The following is a 24,215-nucleotide window of genomic DNA, read 5'->3' as shown; positions in this document are numbered from 1 at the left end:
AAATACATTTTAAAAAGTTTAAACTAAAAAAGATTAAACGATCCAAATATTACATCAAAAAGAACACAACAGGGTTGTAACACACTTGAAATACCCGGGCTACTCAAACAATTTAGACTGTTTTAAACCTTTTTTAAAACTAAGCCTAGCTAAGGTTTGATTAACTAAATTTTCTTTTTTAAGTTTACTGTCTAGCATTGGTATCTATAATAATCTAAGCCTTTGCATAGTTTTACAACTTATCCTAAGAGTTGAGTTTAAAAATGATTTTAGTTTTTCCTAATATCTTTCTAAAATTACAATTTGAATAATTAGCTTTAGTTTTACTATTCTTTCAGTTTTTTCATCTGGGTCAATGTTTATCTATTTTAAGCATTTAAATAAAAAATTTAAGTCTTTTAAACAACTCAGGCTAATATTGTGTTACCTAATCTAGTGTTTTTTCTACTCATTCTGTTTTTTTTTGTCAGAAAATGATGCGAAATTGTCACGAATGAGCTAAAATCAATAGAAATAAACTTTACAAATAACTACAATTTCTTATAATTTATAAAATCATTAGTGATACTTTTACTACAAACTAGACTAGTTGTTTTTTAGAATTTACTCCTATTCAAATATTAATTTAAACTAAAAATATTGAATTAGTTCATTATTTTATTTTAAAAGTTTTTTTATTTTTCTTTTAAATAATATTTTAAATAAATAATATTTTTAGCACGCTTATTAACTGTCATCAACAACATTTTGAATTGTTAACTAAAAACATGCTTTATGATGCTTTCGTGTTTTAGTATAAATTTATTTAATTATTTATAAGATATATTATGTCAAGTATTTAAGTTGGTTAAAATACTTAAGCTTATATTTGTGAAACATATCAAAGGTGATATCACATATTGTTTATAAATATAACATTTAAGTTATTGATGTACTGTATACTAATTTATAGATACGTACTGTATTCTTAAACATTTTATTAATATAAATAACTTTAATTAATATTAAATAGAGTGATTTTGTTTAAGAAATATTATCTACTTTATTTTTATCATTTAATTTATATGCTTTGAACTATTAACGTCAGTTAACTACTAAGTAGTTTTTAATGTTGAACATTTGCTTAAATATTATGGTTGAACAGTTGAAACTTATAAATATATATTTGTGTTCAGTACACAAGCTGTTGGGTAAAGTTGAGTCAAACAACCATATATTTTAAAGCTAAGAACTGTAATTAAATAACAATAAATGCTATGTTTTTTATATTATAGCATATTTTTTTAATAGAAAATAATAGTTTTTTATAAAGGAAGCTTATGTTAATATTTCACATATCAAGTTCAGATACTAGATAATAATAAAGCAGATTGCCACATGCTTGTAAGCATATATTTGTTTTTAATTTTTTTGAGATGTAATAACTATACTTCATTAAAAGGTTAACATAACCTTTTTATTTTTTGACCAAAACTTAAGTGAAAATAAATTTTTTGATGTTCCAAATACTAAGTAAAATTTGACTAAAAAACTATTTTTCTTGATATTTTCTAAAACTACAAGTACCACCAGAGCTGTATTTTATTAATGTAAAACTTTAGGTTTTATTTACTGAATTTTTAGCTGAGCTTTACTTTTTTTAATGATATAAATTTACTTGAAGACAAAACAAAATTATTTTTTTTTATTTTTAGTTGTTTAAAGTTTAAATAACTTAACTATGTGACAAAAATTCTTTGAACATAAAACTTAAACTAAAAATTGTGCAACTATCAGAATTTATATAACTTGAAATTCTGTTTTAAATATTTTTGTATAGAATTTTTTTAAGTGTATCATATGTTTGCTTTCAATTTTTATTCACTAATACAAGTATGATACATTATCATTGCTCTAAAGTTTAAAGCTACAGTTATATTAAAGCTAAAAATATGCTTTTATTTTAAGTTGATAAGTAGGTTGTTTTGAATTGTACTTTTTTATTGTTACTTCTTAAATGATGAATAGTAACACTTTTAAGCTCAATTAAAATAATATATTATGAATTCAACTCGTGTCTCAGCAAAATATTTTATTTTTTATTTTTTCAAGTTTGGTTATAAATGATAAATTTAAATATTTATTAAAACACAAAAATCTAAATACTTTCTAAGGGTTGCTAAAAAAACAAAGAATCCTGAAAAATTTGGAGTTTGAAATAAAAAATTAGAATTTTGAACAAAATAATTGAAAAAACCAACCTTGAAATTTAGATAAACAACACCAAAAAACCTAAAAAAACCTTGAATTTCAAATAATTTTAGTAAAAAAATTGTAATTGATTTTAAAAATGCAGAAAATGGATAACAAAAATTCAGATCATTAATACATTTTTAATAAAAAAATACATTTAAAGTAGCTCTAAAGTAGTAGTTAACACAGTTTTTAATCTGAAACTTGGCTTTAAACTAAAACTAGACCAAAATAAAAGTACTTAAAAGGACTTGATGAAAATAGAAAATCTAGATGAAATTTATGTAAAGTATTTGGAAACCCTGATAACTTTAACTAATTAAATATTTTAAAGTTTTTGAAGTAGTCTGACCAGCTCAAGTCAGTTTTTAGTTATATAAAAGACTTGTTTTTTACCAACTTGTATGCTAGTTTAAATACTTTATCTAAAATTTTGTGGTACTTTTTATAACTTTATATATTCTTAAATAAGATATTATTCAGTCCCTTTGTATTGTTTTATTTTGTTTTTTTAGTTTATCTTAATAATGAGCCTTTTTATTTTGAAATTAGGCATACTCATGTTAGCTTGATGTACACTGGTTGGGAACGGGTCACTTTTGCACGAGCATCACTTTTGCACGAGGGTTTTTTTTTGCACGAGGGTCACTTTTGCACGAAGGGTCACTTTTGCACGAGGGGACACTTTTGCACGGCGTCACTTTTGCACGCATGGTCACTTTTGCACGAAGGGACACTTTTGCACGGCGACTCTTTTGCACGAGCGTCACTTTTGCACGGAGGGTCACTTTTGCACGAGGTTACACTTTTGCACAGCGACTCTTTTGCACGAGGTGACACTTTTGCACGAGGAGACACTTTTGCACGGCGACATTTTTTTAAAACTATTTTTTTTTTTTTAAGTTAAATAATATTCGTTTTTAACGCAAGTTGTTTTGAATAAATAAAATGTGGTAGTTTTTCAATGAAGTTTTAATTTAAAGTTTTTATTTAAAGTTTTACTTAGAATAATATAATAACGTACCACAACTATTATTATTATTAAATTAATTTAAATATACTAGTTTATTACACATTTTTAATTCTAAATAAAAGAAAACTTGAATACATTAAATGAAAATAATCTGAATTTGTTACTTTTTAAAGAGAAAGATAAACTTAATTTAGTAAGGCTTTAAAACACGAATGTTGAGTATTATTTTTACTTATTTTCTCTCGATGTTATAATTACTATTATATAACTATTAAAAGAATGTTTTAATTTTTTTTTATTTCTAATAATTGTTAAATTATAAAAAAGATTTACTTAGTTCATGAAGTGTAAAGGTATTTCAGATTTTACCTGATGTTTTTTTTTCATAGAATAAAAAAAGCTATAAAGTAGCGCATTTTTCATGATTTAAACTTAAATTATTATATTACAATAATGTTGCATGATCATGATAAGCCAATGAGAGAGTAACATTTGGAAGTTTGAACTTATGTTCATCAAAAGTATCAAGAGATCCTTACACCAGCATTCCATGATCATGAAATAAGCCAATGAGAGCCTAACGTTAATGTCCTTGGAGCGTTAGGTTTTTATTTTTGTTGTTAGTCAATGCATTTAAATATTTGATGTTGTTCGTTTACATCACAGCGTAAATAAATATAAGTTTGTGGTTAAAATTTTGCTTTTTATGTTAACCTATAAATTTTATATCAAATTATGTTTTTATCTTTGTTATAATAAATAATCTATTCGTGTTATTTTATTTTTTCTTTAAGTGTCTTCCAGTTTAAGTGGTCTAAGTGTTGATGCCTAAGTTCATCATATGAACAAAAAACTTGTAACCGTATAGTAAAATATATAAAAAGGCATAGTTGTTGATTAATATATTAAAATTGAAAATAAAGTAGAACAACTTACTTACACTTAAAGTGTTTTTTTATTCTAGTTTCTAAATAAATTAATTTTTTTGTCCCTGATATGAATCTTAAAAAAAAAAATTTATTTTATCTTTTCGTTAGTTTGTTTCTAACATCAACTTCTACTGTTTAAGATTTTAGATCTTTAATTTTTTGCCTTTAATATAAGTATATTATAAAGTTTTTGTTTCAGTTTCTTTTTATGTTACAAACTTGGTAGTTGCTAAAAAACTTTTAATCAGCCTGCATGCAAAATCTATTTTCCGTGCAAAAAAGTCATCGTGCCAAAACGTCGCTGTGCAAAAATTTCATCGTAAAAATGTGACGTTGTGCAACAATGCTGTCGTAAAAAAATGTCATTGTAAAAAAAGTTCGCCGTGCAAAAGTGTCTCCTTGTGCATAAGTGTCACTTCGTGCAAAATTGTCATCTCGTGCAAAAGTGACCCTCCGTGCAAAAGTGTCCCCTCGTGCAAAAGTTTCGCCGTGCAAAAGTGTCCCCTCGTGCAAAATGACGGTCGTGCAAAAGAGTCGCCGTGCAAAAGTGTCCCCTTGTACAAAAGTGACGCTGTGAAAAAGTGTCCCCTCGTGCAAAAGTGTCCCCTCGTGCAAAAGTTACGCTCGTGCAAAAGTGACACCCACCCACACTGGTTAGTTTCTTGTTAGGTATTCTTGCATTTTTCTAAAAGTGTGGCAACCCTTGAAGTATGCTTATAATTTATTCATACAGTATTGGAAAGTATTAAAAATTGATTTTTTTTATGATACAAATCTCAGGCTATTTAAGGTTAATTCAAAGTTTCTTTTTTGTCTTAGTAAGTTTAGTTTGAAAAAACTTATAAACTTCTTATAGGTTTTTCTGAATTGAAAATTTATAATTCTACTTACCTTTTTTAAATTAATATTTTAAAATTGTAGCAGTTATTTTTATAACCCAAAGGTACCTTTTGTTACTTACAGCTAAAACTTGTTTCTTTTAGCGAATTTTATAATTTAGTTACACTTGTTTGTTAATTTCCTTTTTGTAAATGCATATTATTATTTTTTTTAACCTTAATAGTTTGAAGTTTTACAAAAAAAAATTAATGTTTAAACCAACTTAATTTTAAACAAAATATTTTTTTTTGTTAATGAGTTTCTTTAAATTTATGTAAGAAGTAGAGTCAGGTTTTTAATGAAACATAATATTCTAAAAATTATCTAGGTTTTTACTCACTTAAACTACTCAAAATATTTACAATTATTGAAAAACTCTGACGAACTTAGACTCGTTTACACTTGCTTTTTAAAAAAGCAACCTTTTTAAAGCAATTTTCAGGTAGTTGAAAAATTTTTCTTCACGCGCAGAATACCTTTTATGACTTTATATTTTTATAATTGTGATTCTAATTATTCCCTTTGTTATTTTATATGTATTCTATCAGTTTATCTTTTTTAATTTTTTTATATTTAAGTTTTATAGTTATTTGTCTTAACTAAAACAGATTGCTGAATTTACTGGAATATACAGAGCTTAATTAAATGGAGGTGTGCAAATTAATGTTTATAGATAACTGACATTGTTATGTGCAGTTTAATATTTTATTCTACTTGAAACGGTCATAATTTTTCTGTCACCGAAACGGGTTATTAATAAAATTTTTAGTTTGCAGACTTCTATTTAATTTAAGTTAAAAATAGAATTTAATAATATTCGTTATTAATAAAATTATTAATAATTATTATACTTGTATAGATAAACCTTGAAATGTTCTATATTTTAATTTGTACAGTACTGACACATATTAAAGGTTGTTTAAATATTTTATTTCATTTATTATTTATTGTTTGTTTATAAAAAGTTAGATGTAAAAGGTGTTTAAATACTAATTTAGTTTTAATGATAAAATTTGAAAATATTTTAAATGTCTAACTAAACTTTTTAAAAGCTTTATTATACAGTAAGCTTATTCCTGTTTAAATGGAAAAACAATTAGTTTTAATTTTGTCAATCTTTACTATAATATATGCAGTTTTAAATGATTCATAGCTAGTGTTTATTGCTTAGTTTTAAGCACATAATAAGGTTTACTATCTTTTCTAACCCGACCATTTCTAACCCTATTACAACTAACTCGATCATTTCTTATAAAATAATTTTAACCAATTATTTTCTAACCTGGTGATTTACTTTCACTTTTACCCTTAATCACTACCCTTTGTCAGCAATCAGTTTTTTTCTGCCAGCTTGATGAGCGGTGGGTGACGATTGTAACGGTGACTTAAACTAGTCAACAGTGTATCAATGACACTACGTGACTCTGTTCAAAATTGATACCTGTGCAAAACTGTCATTCCGGGCCAAATAGACTGATCGATCAAAAGTGAGCCTTCGTAAAAAAACAGAACACTTTTTATTTTGTAGAAAACAGAATGTCCCTGTCAGACCCTGGTCCTGAGTCGTGTAGAATTTATGTACGAATCGCTCAACTTCAATCAGCGAGTACTACAATTTCAATTTGATCGAGTCCAAGAACCATTTACTGACTAAACATATGGGTTAGAGGTAATAGTGATAATAAAAAGTAAACAAATAAATACTTAAAAAACCAAAAAATTTGAAAAAAATGATATAAAAGAAAAAAAGTTGGAGTTGTGCGCGGGTGGAAACTGCTTGGGTTGGAAATGATCGCAGTTGGTGTTGTGAGTATACCAAACTGAGTACGATTATCAAAAGTGGTAATCAATGTACTCAAATTATAAATATAAAAGATAACAAACTTTTACTTTTCGGTTAACAAATGATTGGCTTCAAATTAATCATTTGTTTTTGATAAACAAATTAATGTAAAACATATAAATATATAATTATTTTTTTCTAAAATCTAGTAATTAATTTTCTTATATAAGTACAAAAGCTATCTTGTTTTATAATCTTAATACATTTCTATATTTATGTAAATGTTTCTACAAATACATTTTGTTTCTAAAATTAAGAATTTATGTTAAGTTTACAAAAGAATGACTTTTTGGAACTAATCAATTTCAAGAAGATAGTAATTTTAAAATTAAATTTTAAAGTATACACCTCTTATCATCATATATTTTAGAAATAACTTAATTATTTATTAATAAAAATACCTTAAACGACACCCAAGTTTCAATTGGAACAAAGTGTTATAATAGCAAAGTGGAAAAGAAAATAATGTATGAAGATTTTCATCCGAAAAAGCGTAGATTATCTAGCACAAATAAGCAACTGTGTGACTTTAGTGAGCTATGTAGAAAAAAGTATTTGACGTCTGAAGAACAATTAAAAACCTCAAAAGGGGAGGTTCAACCAGGTTAGAGATTTTTCTGAATAACGTTTTAAAATAGAAAAAAGTTTGAATAAAAGTTACTTTTTGTTTAAGATTATTATAATTCTGTGCTATTTAATTTTAAACGACCTTTTTTTGTGAAGTAAGAAGCTAAGTATTTTTTTTTCAGTGCCAGATCTAAAATTTTCAAAAGTTTCATATAATATTTCATTTGTTTAATTTAACACTTTTTATCATTTAGTATTTATATTTTTTAAAACTGTACAATGAGTATCATAAACACATAATAGTAAATTAGCAATTAGAACTAGTAGTTATTTAAAAATTTAAGTTAGATATCTAAAGCTCAACAAGTTTAGTAGACAAAAAGATTAAATAAGTTATTTATTCTTTTTGATATATTATACTAGATCTTTAGCTGTTAGTTTCTAATCTATTTACAACTTTACTTTGCATTTAGCATGATAATTAAACTGTATTGAAAAAACCAGACTAATTAAAAACTACCGATACTTTTACTGACAACTAAATTAATATTGTGTTGTTTAAATTTAAAGTAAATAATGTACATATTATTGTACTCGTAAAAGGGATTGCTATAACCAAATTCCAAGTTACAAGATAAAATTTAATCTAATCTTAAGCAAAAGTAAACCAAAGGGATATTTTTATCTACCGAACCTTAAAGTTTGTAAAACAAAATATTTTTTTACTTATAATAACGTACTGTGAAATACAAACAAAATTATTGATACAATACTTTTTAATAATTGAAATTTATTTTATGTTTTCATAGAAACAATTCAGAGTTTTATATCTAAGCTAATATTGAAGTAATAAGAAATTCTACCATAATAAAATCATTTAAATTTTATTTTCTAGTAGAATATTCTCTAAACAAATGAACATATTTAGTATAAAGTATATTGTGTATATAATAAATTTAAACTAAAACTCAATTATATTGTAGGAGACCTGACATCATATATCATATCATCTTCAAAAGAAAACAAAATTTTGTTAAGTGAAGAACAAGAAAAAGAAATTTGCAAACGTGTCGATGATGAACTTAATGTTAAAAATGTTGTAGCTATTTACTATTTTTATCAATACTTTAATTCATCAATCTTATCTAATAGTTCGTTTAAATTTATTGAACGATGTTTTTCAATGATTGTTGATAATACGTCATTTTTAGAATTAGACTTCAAACGTATTTCAAAAATATTGTCAAGCAATGAACTTAACATAGACTCAGAAATGGAAATCTTTAACGCAGTAGTTTCCTGGCTAGGTTACAACAAAGAACGTAATAAATATGCAAAAAATCTTTTTTTGAAGATACGTCTATCTTTCTTATCGGTTCCTGCTTTGAATTATGTTTTGAAAGATGTATTAAGTTATATTGACGATAGTGCTTTTATAAATGAAATAATTTTAGAAATAAGTAAAAACTCTCATACCAAAAGTTTTCAAAATGTTGTTAGGTATTGTAACCAGAATAAATTTGATATGATTGTATGTGGGGGTTAGAAGAATGGTACTGTTATTCGTGATGTGTATAGTATTGAAGCAAACAATCATAACAATGTTACTAGTTTACCTCAACTTGAAGAAGGCAGACAATGGTCAGAAGTAGCTTGCATAAAAGGTGAACTTTTTGTATTTGGTGGCTGTAATGATGATTATGAATGTATAATGTCTATTGAAAAATATTCAGTTAATAATAACGCTTGGAAAGTTGTAGGATATATGCCCGATGAATATGTTAATTTTTGTGCTTGTTCTTTTATGGGGAACGCTTATGTTTTAGGAGGATATACTCAAGGGAGATCACTTGATTCTTGTTTTATATTCAAAGCAGCAGATTTTAGCATGAATGAAATAGCTGAAATGAACGTAGCAAGAGGCTGTTCAGCGTGTGCAGTATTTGAAGGAAAGATTGTTGTTTCCGGTGGAAATAACTTTGGTACACTGAATACTGTTGAAGCTTATGATCATATAGCTAATGAATGGAGCAGCATGCCTAACATGATTGAAGAGAGGGCTCAACATAAATCAGTAGCCATTAAAAACAAATTGTATATGTTTGGAGGTTTAACGAAAACCTGTGAAGTTTATGATTCGATTAGTAAAATATTTTTTTTACTTAAATCGCCTGATGATTGCTTTTCACGCTACTTAGATTACTCAGATACCGTAATTTCGATTGGTGACAAACTTTTTGTATACAAAAGTAGAAAGAATACTTGTTTTATTTATGATGTAGAAAATGACAGTTGGTCAGAAGAACCTTGTGAAATAAGTACAGATCTATCAAACTTTAGTTGTGTCAAAGTACCTCAGTAAAAACAAATAACAGCAATATAAGATGTTGCTGAACATGTGATACTTTCCTTTTAAATACACCAGATAATGGTTCATAGCTAACTCAAGTTAGATACTTGCATAAATATATATATATGTCTCGCAATAAATTAAATCTTTTATTTATAAAGTTGTTGTTTGTGATATAGTAATTTCAGGAGCAACCGAAAATTATTGCAGTTATTTATTGTTCTGAATCATGTTTACGTTATTCAACAGCATACTTGTGCTTTAAGATATTTGTAGGTCAATTAATACTTAAAAACTTTAAATAAAGGTGTATTGTCCATGTATTAAATACAAATTAAGAAGAAATTCAACTGACAATTGTCTATCTATTTAAAGTATATATAAAATATATATTTATGTAATTATATAAAAACTATCATTTATACAGCTGTTTCACACATGAAATTTAAAATTTTATGTGCTCCTCAGTAAGCTATAGTTTATTATAATAGTAAACAGAAATTTAGGTTCTTAATATTTTTATAATAATTGTGACGTAGTAATGGTACAGTTTAGTCTACGATTAGCTGAATTTGAAATAATACGCTGTAAATGTAAATTTATGCTTTTTAGGAAAGTTCAGAAAGGTTATTTTGGAAAAATGTTTTAAGCTATGAGAAAATTTTTTTTAAACTGTTTGAAAAATGTTATAAAATACTCGTATTTACCGCTTCAATTTTATTTTGTTTTAATATTTAGTTGGTTTTAAAACAAAATAAAATTGAAGCAGCAATTCTCTTATGCTTAGTAACATAATACTATTTTTAGTTTATTTTCGAAATCGAATCACCATACTTTACTAAATCGCAAATATCTGTTTTCAGGTTTTTGATCAAGATGTAACTGAAGTTAAAACATTTTAAGTTCAAAATATTCAGTATAAGTTAACTTTTTTTTGTCAAAAAAACTAATCACCACAGTGAAAATTATGTAATGCTGAAGTTTACGTTTGTAAAAACCGTATTGTTGCTATGTTAACTAAACTTTAAATACTAACTATGGTTTAAAGCACAATAACCTTTATATATTTTTTATCAGTTTTATTTGCCTTATATCTATGAAAAATGATCAAAGAATTACTACAGCAGTAAATTTAAGATTTATCAGTACAAATTTTATTAAGAGTTCAAAACTCTTTATCTTACGATTTCTCATAAGTCTGCTTACTTAGCTTGTCATTTTCCCTTGTACTTGTGCACAATTGTTTACAAAAACTACTAAAAATTTATGGTATAAAACAAAAATATTATTTATAATAAAATTGAAGCGGCAATTCTCTTATGCTTAGTAACATAATACTATTTTTAGTTTATTTTCGAAATCAAATCACCATACTTTACTAAAACGCAAATATCTGTTTTCAGGTTTTTGATCAAGATATAACTGAAGTTAAAACATTTTAAGTTCAAAATATTCAGTATAAGTTAACTTTTTTTTGTCAACAAACTAATCACCACAGTGAAAATTATGTAATGCTGAAGTTTACGTTTGTAAAAACCGTATTGTTGCTATGTTAACTAAACTTTAAATACTAACTATGGTTTAAAGCACAATAACCTTTATATATTTTTTATCAGTTTTATTTGCCTTATATCTATGAAAAATGATCAAAGAATTACTACAGCAGTAAATTTAAGATTTATCAGTACAAATTTTATTAAGAGTTCAAAACTCTTTATCTTACGATTTCTCATAAGTCTGCTTACTTAGCTTGTCATTTTCCCTTGTACTTGTGCACAATTGTTTACAAAAACTACTAAAAATTTATGGTATAAAACAAAAATATTATTAAGTTTTCACTGTTTAGTTAGCAAGGCAACATTAGCATTCTGGCAATAATGCTTCCAATTGCACTAACATAGATAACAGCTGTATAATTATTTAATTAACAACAATATAGACAGCTATGATGCAGCATAGTGTATATTATAGAGTTGCCAAGTTGCTAATGTTACATACCAATTCAATTCTCAATCCTTAAATAATGTTCGTTTTTTAACCTTAAAATGTAATGCTTGTGTCATTATGTAGCAACTTGTTTGTTGAGTTTTGGCAAATGTGGTGTAGAGATTAATGAAAATAAATAATTAGTTAAACATCTGACAATCATATAAAATAGACTTTATTTAAAAAAACTTTCTACATCATATTTCAAAAAAGGTGCAAAAAAGTAAAAGTTCGTTCAGTGTTCATTTTGTTGCATTCAAATTTGCACACCGCACTACCATAGATAAAACCTAAACATAGTTTAACTATTTCTATAATAAATCATTATTTACCATTTCAAAATTTCAGTATAATTTGTTTTATTTTTTATTTTAATACTTAAAAAGTTATATCTACAAAACATAGAAAATGTTATAAAAAATTTGCTAAAAATTAAAGAATAAACTTTGATCAAAAATATTTTTAAATATTTATCTAGTTTAGATATTTAACATTTTGTAATTCCATATGTTCTTATTCAGAAAATCTAATTCTGTTACTTAAAAAAAATAAAGTATATTTATAAAAAACTTTTTATTTGAATGAGTTTTACTTAAAATAAAAAAAAATTTAAGTTTTTTATTAAATTTTAATTTTACAAAATAATTTATTGAAATAAATACTAAATGATCGTAGTCAAAGAAAAAAAAAAATCCTGTGAAATTTTTTTTTAAAAGTTCATGATTTTATGAAAAAAAAAAAGTTAAGTTTATAAAAAAAATTAGCTTAAAACTAAAATCAAGCTAGGACTACCTAATGTTTTAAAATTAAAAGTTAATTAAAACAAAAAAGTTTGTGTAGATCAGAGGTTTCCCAAAATTGGCCAAGTTGCCCCTTTGGGGTCATGATCATTAAAGGATTCAAAGGGGGGCATTAGGTCATTATTTGAAACTTACACTACATATTCTTGAGTTGTTAATGAATAGCAAATAAAAGGTGTTAGGTGCTTTTAATGATAGTTTTAAGAGTAAATTTTTTGAAGGGGTCATAGTTTTTTTAATTTCAATAAGGGGCCATTTGTAAAAATTTTTAGGTAATTCTGGTGTACAGTTAATAGGTATTAAGGTAGTATAACTTAATTTTTATTTTGATTAAAAAAAAGAGTGTAATTTTATAAGAAGTGTAAAAGCTTTTAATAGAATAAAGTTGATTCCTTATAACCATTTTTTTTAAAACAATAGTCTTTCAACAAGTAAGTTTGTAATAAATGTCACTCTCTAAAATTTTTTAGTTTATTATGTAATGTATTTAAGCTACTTAAAATGTAAAAGTTTAAATTTTTAAAACTTATCATAACTGATTTCACATTTTACTTTTTATATACTCTTTTACTAAATTACTAATTTTTTAATTTTATATATTAATTTGGTAATATGTATTGTTTTTTGGACTTTTTAGCAATATAAATAAACTTGATTAGTTTTAAGTAAAAAAACTTTGTTTTACGAAAATAATTTACTTCTCTTTTTTTGAGTATATAAACTTCAGACTATAAAATCAGTTAACATTTAAGTTGTTTTAAATGTTGAACTATTGTTTAAATATTATGGTTGAACACTCAAAACTCATTAATAAGTTAAATAAGTCAAGCAACCATGTTTCTTAAAACTACAATTTAATATAAACAAATGCTATGTTTTTTATATTTAAAGTATTTTTTATAGTTAAAGAAAATAAAAGTTTAATATAAAGAATTTTTTTCTAAACATTGAACTCAGATATAAATTTATAACAAAGCATATTCCCATATGCTTAGAAACATAACATTATTTTTTATCTGTTTTAAAGATCTGAAAACTATACTAAACTAAGAGTTTAACATGTTTTCTCTTTTTATTGACCAAAATATAAATGTAGTTAAAAAATTATATGTTCAAAATGTTAAGTAAAAGTAAAATAAAAAATAATTTTTGCTTTACATTTTCAAAATATTTTATACAACTAAACTTACATTTTATTAAATTTAAATTTTAGTTTTTATTCATTGTTTTTTTTTTGAGTTTGATATAAATTTTTAGTTAAATATAATTACTGACAGACAACACAAAATTAAAAAAAAAAAAGTTATTTAGAAATTAAATGTTTTTACTATGGGACAAAAATCTCTTTAGACATAAATTTTAAGCTTTGAAAAGTGTGCAGTTATCAGAATTTGTATAACTTGAAAATCTGTTGTACATACTTATATATACATATTTGTTACGTATATCATAAGCTGTTTTATAATTTCCTTTAATTTTAGTGTAAATGATAAACTTAAATAATTATTGAAATATAAAAATCTGGAAACTTATGAGGTATTTATTAACTAAGGGTAGCTAAAAAAACTCGAAATCCTCAAAAAACTGTAATTTGAGAATCATTTAAACTAAACTACTTTAAACAAAAATAATTGAAAACCAACCTTGAGTTTAATTAAAAATCAGTAAAAAACCAGTAAAACCCTGAAATTTTAAACAATCTAAGTGTTAAAATTTGAAATTGAGAGTAAAATTCATCATATAGATTGAAAATAATTTCATTATTAAAAACATTTATTACTGAAAAAGATGTTTAAAATAGCATTAAAATACCTTATTGGTAGAGCTTAGCACAGTTTTTAACCTTAAACTTAATTTTGAACTAAAAATAGACTAAAAACTTTAAAACATGAAAGAAATTTATCTAAAAATTTTGGCAACCCTGCTTATTCAAACTACTTGGATATTTTAAGTTTTTTGAATAGTCTGACCAACAAAGTCTGATTTAAACATTAAAAAAAAAGGCTTTTCTTAAGCAACTTTCAGTCTAGTTTAAATATTTTTTTTAGACTTATGGTTGTTTTTATGACCTTATAAATTTCTTAAAATTTGATTTTATAACGTCTTTTTGTATTGTATTTTATTTTAATAATTTTAAGCTTCATCAGCAATTTTTTTTTCACTTTTTCCTAATTTTAATGTTTTTTTTTTTAATTTTTGCATACTCATGTTAGCTTGATGTACCCTGGTTAGTTTTTGGTCACCAATTCTGGCTTTTTTGCCTCAAAGTGTGGCAAACCTCACATATACAGTATTGACAAGTATTAAATTTTGTTTAAATACTTTTGAATGATTCAAGTCTCAGGATATCTAAGATATAATAATTAGTTTTTCTTAGTCAGTTATTTTTTTTAATTTTTTTCATATTTTAAACAATAAACTTAAAAATAGTAGCAATTAAATTTATAACTTAGTTGTACAAATTTGAACTCTAAACTAAAAATTTTTATTTATTGTGAATTATACAACTAAGTTACACTTGTTTTAAACACTTCTATTTGTAAATGCATTGTAACACTTTTTTAACTTAGTTTATATCAAGATTAATGAAATCAACTAATGTTTAAGACAACTTAATATTTCTAAAAAAATGAAGTGTTTTCTTTAATTAAATGTAATTTGTAGATTTAAGTAAATAATGAAACAAAATATTTTAAAAATTAACAAGTGTTCAACTCACTTAAACTATTCTGATTATTCTTTTTTTTTAAAAGACTCTTACCAACTTAGGCTAGTTAACATTAAAAAAAGGCTTGTTATATTTTTTAGCAAATCTCAAATTGTTTATAACTTATCTAAATTTTAAGATCCTTTTTATGACTTCGAAGAAGTTTTTCAAATTCAATTTTAATTAGTTTTTTTTTTGTTTTTGTATTTTATCAGTTGAAGATAATTGGTATTCCTTTACTGAGCTTTAGTCCATTATTAATATTTTTTACCCATTATTATGCATGTTAGCTTGATATATCTCTGGTTAGTAACTGGTCATCAATCCTGCCTTTTTGCTTCAAAAAGTGGCAAACCTTGAAGTACGCTTATATTTTATTTATGTTTATATATTATTGACTGACACATATTAAAGCATTTATAAATATTTGAAACGAATTTTTTAGTTCAAGCTGAATAAGGTTTCATTATAGTTATTTTGTCAATACCAGTCTAGCTTAATAAATTATCTTATATTTTTTACTGGTTTTTCTAAAAATAGTTTTTATTCTGTAAAAGTATGTTTTTTATTCCAAGTTTTAAATTATTTAAATTACGGCTAATATTTAGTCACTTAGGTAATTTTTTTATAAAATAGTGGAAACCCTATAAATATTCTTTTAAGTCTCTTAGTATGATTATGTGTCGTCTCTTACTTGAGACAGTTAAGGGTAGCTTGATATTAAAAAAAAACTCAGAACTCAGACTTTTTTTTTTTAATTTAAGAATTTTTCTATTTTGTTGTTTCCTAGATTTTAGTCTCCATATTTTACTTTAGTTTTTATTGAAAGTTAAGGTTTTTAAAAGATGTTTCAATTCATTTTAGTATCGTTATTTTATTATAAGGGAAGGGTCGGCAGACTTTTGTAACTCGCAGGCCAGTTTTCTCAGAAAAAATTGCTCGCGGGCCGCACAATTTAGAAAAAAGTCTTTGAGGGCCGCAGTTATTTAAAATTAAATATAATAATTTTAAGAAAAATTAAATTTTAATCTAAGTTAAAACTAAATAAGCAGAATAATAGCACTAATAAGGGTATTAATTTAATTGAGAGCCTAATTATAAGTTTTTAATGCAAAACCTATTGTTTTTTTATTAAAAAAGTATGTTTTTAGCTGAAGAGTATCTCATGGGCCGCAGGTTTTGGCTATGAGGGCCGCAGTTTGCCGACCCCTGATTCTAAGGCATTCAGGTCGAAATCTGTCTTTTCATAAATTTTGTATTGTATTCATCTTTTGTCTAAAACTACTAATAATTTAACTTTTAAATAAACTCAGGATGTCTATTTAGTTTATGTAAGGATTAAGTTTTCATTTATTCAAGCTGATATTTTCTAAAAAGTGGCAAAATTAGTTTATGAAAGATAAGATTTTAGTAGAATAAATTAATAAGAGTTAAAAATGAATTATTCAGTTTTATTAGTAAGTAAAAAATATAATTTTACAATTAGTTATTGTTTCTTAATAACATTACGTATACTTGATTGTATTTATACTTGAATAAAAATTTACTATACCAAAACTTCAATTGCGTACTTCTTACAAATCTTTTTATATAAAGTAATCACTTTTTTTTTTTACTTTTTAAATAAAGTCTGTGCCATATCACTAACAAAAGTCTGAATTATCTTTAAAAAAATTTGTAATGTTTTTGTTTTAAGTAAACAATTTAAACTCTTATAAGTTTATAAAATACTTGTTTTTGTTGTTTTTTTTTTTTTTTAATATTTAAAATAACTACCTTCTCGGTAAAATAAAATATCTACCAAGTTGGTTCTTTAGACAAGTGTTTTGATTAGAATATTGGCATTCTATCAATATTCAGTTTCACCTTTTTATATGAATGAGTTTGCCTTAGATTACATTTATGTCAAGTAAGGGTAGCTTGAAATAAAAATAAAAATTGACTAATTAGAAACTTTCTCTATTAAGGCTGACTTATAATTTTTTAAATACAATACTTAAGCATTTTGATATTTTTAAATTTTGGTACCTGTAAATGATTTAGAATTTATTATTTTTTAATCAAGATTTTTTGTATAGTTCAGTTTGATTTAATATCATAATATTGTATTAAGGCATTCAGGTCAACAAGCAATTTAAATTTCCAATTTTCGTGTTTTAAAACAATCTTTAAACTTAGTTTGATATTTTAATGCTAGTTTTTGGTCACTAAGACTGATCTTTTGGGTAAAATATGGTCAAACTTGGTAATTATACTCCTTTAAGAGTCAGGGTTTAATTTGGGTATATCTTAAAATAGCAACTAGGAATTTCCATCTTTATCTTAAATACTTTTTGAAAATTAATTACTGTTTTATTTAATGGGTTTAAGTTATTAGATCAATAAAACTTTTAATTATATTTTACTAAATTTTCATATATTGGCTTATAAAAAAATAATATTTTGTTTACCACCATTAAAATGAAAAAAAAAGTATAAAAAATTAAATAGTCTGTTTGACTAAAAATAAATTTATAAATCAGTATTTTTAACTGAAAGGTTTTTTTCTTGCACCAGTTTCTAGGACCAAACATTTTGAGCGCTTTATTAATCCTTTAATAAACAATATCTATTTAAAACAAAGAAGGGTGTCTTCAAATTTCAGATTTTAGAATTATTATATAGTTTCTTTTTATTTTATTTAAGTTGAACGGTCCTAAAGAATATGTTGTTTAAAATAAGCACCATATAGTGTTCAAAAAAATTCAGGCCAACCCAGGCTAGTTTGAAGTTTTTACTGATACTTATCAAAATTGATTCTTGTTTAGATTTAAAAAAAAGTTTAGGTTAGTATAGAAACTTTTATACAGTAGATGATATTTTTCAATATCTTATTTAATGTATCAGTTGTAAAATTTTATTAACTATTTTTGTTTTGTGTTAAATTACTATAAATCATAAACTTTCAGTATAGACACCGATTAATAGTGTTTTATTTTTAGATTACTCCTATTAGTTTTTTTAGTAAAATAATTTTTGTAATAAAAATAGCAGCTCTAGTATCAGTAAAAGTTAATTAAATCTTAGTTGCAAATGTTCTAGTTAGTGAAATGTATTAATATTTTTTAGCTTGTACAATATTTGTTAATAAAACATGTACTTGTACTCACTTAGTTTAATTTAGTAAAGCCTGGGTTTTAAGAATTTAAGACTAAATAAGTTTATAGAAATTAAAAAGATGTTTAACTTTACTGTGGAATATCAGTTTAAAGAAACTATTTCTATAAACAAGGTAATTTAAATAATAAGTATTAGTACCACTTTGGCTTAGTCATCATTTTGAAGGGGTGTTGTCTAATTTTGATCAGGTAAACACAGTTTGTGCAGCATTTTTGGATTTAAGTAATGCAATTGATAGTTTAGATATAAATATCTTAGTTGGAAAATTTAAATGTTATAGTGTTAGAGAACATATGCAACAACTAATTAGTCAATATCTAGATGAAAAGAAACAGTTTGTTAGCTTTGAAAAATATAGGACAAATGTAGGAGCATAAAGTTGATTTTATAGGCAAATTAGTTTATTTATCAAAAAAGATAAAACTTTAATGTGAATTATTTTCCTTATCTTAAAAGCTATCTAAAAAAATCTTTTATTTTAGAGAACGCACCTTTGTCTTTAATTAAAAAAAAAATATTTGGTTTGGGGTTGGAATTATTTCATTGGGTCCCTCCAAAAATAAAGGTTTATTTTTGTCTTTTTTCATCATATGGTATTAAAACCAAAAATAAATATTTTTTTTTTATATTTTATTTTCTTTTTCCCTTAGTTTGCATGTTATTTAAACTCTTAAATGTTTATTTTATAATTAATGTTAATATTTTTTACGATTTGGCCCCAAATCAAAATGATGTATACTACACTATCATTTGCCTTGGCCATTTCCTAGATAAAAAATTGATAAAAGGAAAAAAATAATTAAAAAGAATGTGAATTACATCAAATTTAATAAAAATAAAATAATTTAATTAAATTTGTTGTTAAAAACAGTTAGTGAATATTTAAAACTTATACATAGATTCTTTTTTTAAATTAATTCTATTTGATTAAAATACGTTTAGTTTTTATTTAATTAATAATACATTTGTATAAATATTAGACTACTTATTTTAGTAGAACAAAATTTATTATAAAAACTTATCAATGAATACATATAAAACTATTCTTAAATTTTTTTTTACTGATAATACATTAAAACATAAGCTAAAAATTGAAATATAATACGATTAATATATTGACTACAGTAAAAACATATGGTATTGTTTTATGAAATATTTTTTAGAGATGATGTAAAATTTTTAGATAAACGAGCTGACTTAATTGCACAAGTGCACTAAATTGCACAAAGATACTTTAACACGAAAACACTTTTGCATGAGGGGACCAAATTGCACGAAGACAAACTTGCAAGGAAACATTTTTGCACTGATTAAATTATTTGTTTATTTTTATTTTTTATTAATTTAGTTTTGTTTTAATATTACTGTTACCTTTTACCCTTACCCTCTGCCGGTAACTTATTTTTTCTTTTTTTCTATTATTTAACTTTTTTTATAAATTTTTTATATCACTGTTACCCCTAAACCTTACATTACACCCTCTGTCGGAAGCTCTATATTCTTTAAACTTATTTTTATTTATTAATTTTTCTTGTTTTTTTACAATAAATTTTTATGAGTTTTTTTTTATTTTTACTATAACTTACCCCTAACCCTTAGTCTCGGTCAGTAACTTTTGTTTATATATATTTATATTGTTTCTGTTTATTTTATTACTCTGGTATAGTAACTCGTGTAAATCCTTGGTGCAAAATTTCTTTGTATAGTTTTGTCCGCTGATGCAAATTTGACCCGTTCAGTATTTATTAGGCTTTTATAGTATACTGTTGTTTAATTAGCATTTAATTTTGGAAGTTTTGTTTAAATAATAGTAAGAAAATATAACTACAGTTTAATTTACTTAATTTAGCTGTTATACAAAAATACTTTAATGAAAAAATTATTATGTACATATAAATTTAGAGATAAAGTTTAAAAATGGAAAATACTACTTCAAAAGACTTCCAAAAGTCATTGGAAATAAGCTACTCTTATAGAACTGATGGAAGAAAAAGAAAACTTGAAACCATTCATCCGGAACAAAGCAACAGTAAACTACCTTATAAAAATTCTTCGGTATATGATATAGTGGAGTTGAGTAAAAAGAATTCTTTGAAATTGCTCAATGTAAAACGTAAGCAAACAACAAACAAAGATATCAGACAAGGTAAGATTTTAAATGTAAAGGTTTTTTTTCAAATTTTATTACAAACTGTAAATCGATTTTGTATGCTGGTAGTTTTTAACTTTTAAGACTAAGAGTACTACAAACGTTTTCACTGAAATTATAAAATTTGTTTATATCTAGTTTTTCCTGATGTGTTGCCCTTTAAGCAAACTCAATGCGATTATTAATGAGTTCTAACAAAACATGTAAAATTAAACATTTTTTATAAAACTTAAAATTATTTTTGTTGACAAAGTGCAAAATTTATTTAACAGTAGTTTATTTATAGTTATTAAACTTTAAGTGTTATATTATTTAAATACCTAGGCGTTCAAAACTACATTCATACTAAATTAAATTTTTAGATTTTTAAAACATACAAGTTGCCCACCAAAAAATAAAAAATACTAAATACAAAAATGGAATAACATTGATTAAGTTTTAGATATAATTTTTAATAAAACTTATTATGTATCTTAACTAAAAATAATTTTTCAAATATATCTTAAATAACTATGTAGAATATATTTTAAAAAATCGTCATGAAAAATATCTTGATGAACATAGGCCGTAATTTTTTTTAACACTGAAGAATTTATTCAAAAATTAGATAATTTAAATAAAATTAAAATTTTTACTATAAGTTTACAATATAACATGAGTTTTTGCAATAGGTGGGTCTTTTCATTTATGTTAGTAACTCTAAACAATTAAGTATTTTAGAAGTTAAAACAATTTAAAAATTGACAAAATTGACAAATTGTCTCAATTTACTCGAAGTACTTTCTTTTTAAAAACATTTTAGATTACTTGTTAGAGTTCAACGTAATAGCAAATGTTTTAATCTTAATTTTTTTAGCAACAAGATTTATATACTGATTTAAGTGCATTAGTCTAGGACTTAACATAATTCCTAAACGTTTTAAACTTATGTGTTGTGCAAAAGTTAGTAGATTTTTCAAAACTATCATTTGATTTTTCAATTTGAGAAACAAGTACAAAATAAAAGATGTTCTACTTTTAGGTTATTCTGTAACAAATTAAATATAATGCATAACAACTTTAATGCAGTATTTTTAAAAGATTCGATAAAAGGTTTTTGGTTACTTACATTTGTTTGATATTTTTTAGTTTTATCTAAATATTACATTTTAAAACAACGATTTATTAGTAATTGAGAACTGTCTAAAGCATTTTGTTTATTTTTTTGCGAGTCAGAGTTTGTGTTCAGCACAATTTTATATAATAAAATTTTTGTTTTGTAGAAAGAAATATGTCAGATGTCAGCACTTTCATTTCATCTTTGAAAGCATGCAAAATTATGTTAAACGAAGATGTGGGTAAAGAAGTCTACAATTGCATCGAGAATAAAATTAATTTTCACAACGCTATAGCTCTTTATCTGTTATCTCAGGTCTTTAAGTTCTAAAACATGCGAAAAGCTCCGAATCTATTTATCGAACGCTGGTTCCCTATTATTAGCGAGTCAAATAAATTCACAGAGTTAGACTATGAATATGTTGCAAAAATATTGTCAAGTAGTTACTTGAACATTGATTCAGAGTTAGAAGTTTTTAACGCAGTAGTTTCCTGGATAGGCTATTGTAAAGAACGCAACACAAAAACAAAAAATCTTTTTTTTAAGATACGTCTAACGTTGTCACCAGTTCCTGCACTTAAGTTAATTTCAAGAAAAGCATCTTGTTTTATAGAAAATGTTGCTTTTATAAATAATATAATTGATGAAAAAAATAAAGGATCCTACACTAAAAGTTCAACAACTGTTAGTAGGTACTGTGATCAGGCGAAATTTAATATAATTGTATGTGGGGGTGAGAAAGAAGGTAATGTTGTTCGTGATGTGTTTAGTATTAAAGCAAACAATTATAACAATGTTACAAGTTTACCACAACTTAAAGATGGCAGAAAATATTCAGAAGTAGTTTGCATAAAAGGTGAAATTTATGTATTTGGTGGCCGTGATGATTTAGAATACAATGAATACATAATGTCGATTGAAAAGTACTCAGTTAATAATAACGCTTGGAAAGTTGTAGGGAAGATGCCTGATGTATACGATAATTTTTGTGCTTGTTCTTTTATGGGGAACGCTTATGTTTTAGGAGGATATACTCAAGGAAGATCAGTTGACTCTTGTTTTATATTCAAAGCAGCAGATTTTAGCATGAATAAAATAGCTGGAATGAACGTAGCAAGAGACTGTTCAGCTTGTGCAGTATTTGAAGGAAAGATAGTTGTTTCTGGTGGAAATAACGGTGGTCCATTAAATACTGTAGAAGCTTATGATCATGTAGCTAATGAATGGACAAACATGCCTAACATGATTGAAGCAAACGTTGAGCATAAATCAGTAGCCATTAAAAACAAATTGTATATGTTTGGAGGTTTAACGAAAACGTGTGAAGTTTATGATTCGATTTGTAAAATATTTGTTTTACTTAAATCGCCTGATGATTGCTTTTCACGCTACTTAGATTACTCAGATACCGTAATTTCGATTGGTAACAAACTTGTTGTATATAAAAATAGAAAGAATACTTGTTTAATTTATGATTTAGAAAATGACAGTTGGTCAGAAGAACCTTGTGATATAAGTACAAATCTGTCAAACTTTAGTTGTGTCAAAGTACCTCAGTAAAAACAAATAGCAGCAACATAAGATGTTGTTCAACATGTGGTGCTTTACTTTTTGAATACACCAGATAATGTTATATATATATAACATAAATATATATATGTTTTCGCAATAAAATAAATCTTTTATTTATAAAGTTGTTGTTTGTGATATCTTAAATTCAGGAGCAGCCAAAAATTATTGTAGTTATTCATTGTTCTGAATCCTGTTTGCGTTATTCAACAGCATACTTGTGCTTAAAGATATTTGTAGGTCATTTAATACTTAAAAGCTTTAAATAAAGGTGTTTTGTCTATGTATCAAATATAAATTAAGAAGAAATTTAACTGACAATTGTCTATCTATTTAAAGTATAAATAAAATATATATATTTATCTAATTATATAAAAACTATAGTTTATACAGCTGTTTCACACATGAAATGTAAAATTTCATGTGCTCCTCAGTAAGCTATAGTTAATTATAATAGTAACAGAAATTTAGGTTTTCAATATTTTTATAATAATTGTGACGTAGTAATGGTACAGTTTATTGTACGATTAGCTGAATTTGAAATATTACGCTGTAAATGTAAATTTATGCTTTTTAGGAAAATTCAGAAAGGTTATTTTGGAAAAATGTTTTAAGCTATGAGAAGAATTTTTTTAAACTGTTTGAAAAATGTTATAAAATACTCGTGTTTACCGCTTCAATTTTATTTTATTTTAATATTTAGTTGGTTTTAAAACAAAATAAAATTGAAGCGGCAATTCTCTCATGCTTAGTAACATAATACTATTTTTAGTTTATTTTCGAAATCAAATCACCATACTTTACTAAAACGTAAATATCTGTTTTCAGTTTTTTTAATCAAGATATAACTGAAGTTAAAACATTTTAAGTTCAAAATATTCAGTATAAGTTAACTTTTTTTTTGTCAAAAAAACTAATCACCACAGTGAAAATTATGTAATGCTGAAGTTTAAGTTTGTAAGAACTATATTGTTGC

At 24.6% G+C, this 24,215-nt stretch overlaps 1 protein-coding gene across 1 annotated transcript; it reads left to right on the top strand.

Annotated features, from left to right (window-relative positions):
* Positions 1-7,321: 7,321 nt before the first annotated feature.
* On the top strand, positions 7,322-9,785 carry LOC145828895 (kelch-like protein 41a). Its single transcript, XM_082936641.1, has 4 exons — positions 7,322-7,460; positions 8,407-8,510; positions 8,970-9,531; positions 9,706-9,785. The coding sequence occupies exons 1-4, from the start codon at positions 7,322-7,324 to the stop codon at positions 9,783-9,785; spliced, it is 885 nt and encodes a 294-aa protein (XP_082792767.1).
* The last annotated feature ends 14,430 nt before the right edge of the window (positions 9,786-24,215 follow it).

This window comes from Thalia democratica, chromosome 2 (genome assembly GCF_965202585.1).
Source record: "Thalia democratica chromosome 2, ktThaDemo2.hap1.1, whole genome shotgun sequence".
NCBI lineage: Eukaryota > Metazoa > Chordata > Thaliacea > Salpida > Salpidae > Thalia > Thalia democratica.
Note: the sequence above shows the minus strand (reverse complement) of the source record. Positions and strands in the feature narration are given on the sequence as shown.

Excerpts from the sequence above, each read along its gene's own strand:
- LOC145828895 (XM_082936641.1), top strand. The coding sequence starts at position 7,322 with ATGTATGAAGATTTTCATCCGAAAAAGCGTAGATTATCTAGCACAAAT. Across the intron at positions 7,461-8,406 it reads AAAAGGGGAGGTTCAACCAG|GAGACCTGACATCATATATC; the intron begins GTTAGAGATTTT and ends ATTATATTGTAG. Across the intron at positions 9,532-9,705 it reads CAAATTGTATATGTTTGGAG|AAAATGACAGTTGGTCAGAA; the intron begins GTTTAACGAAAA and ends TTTATGATGTAG.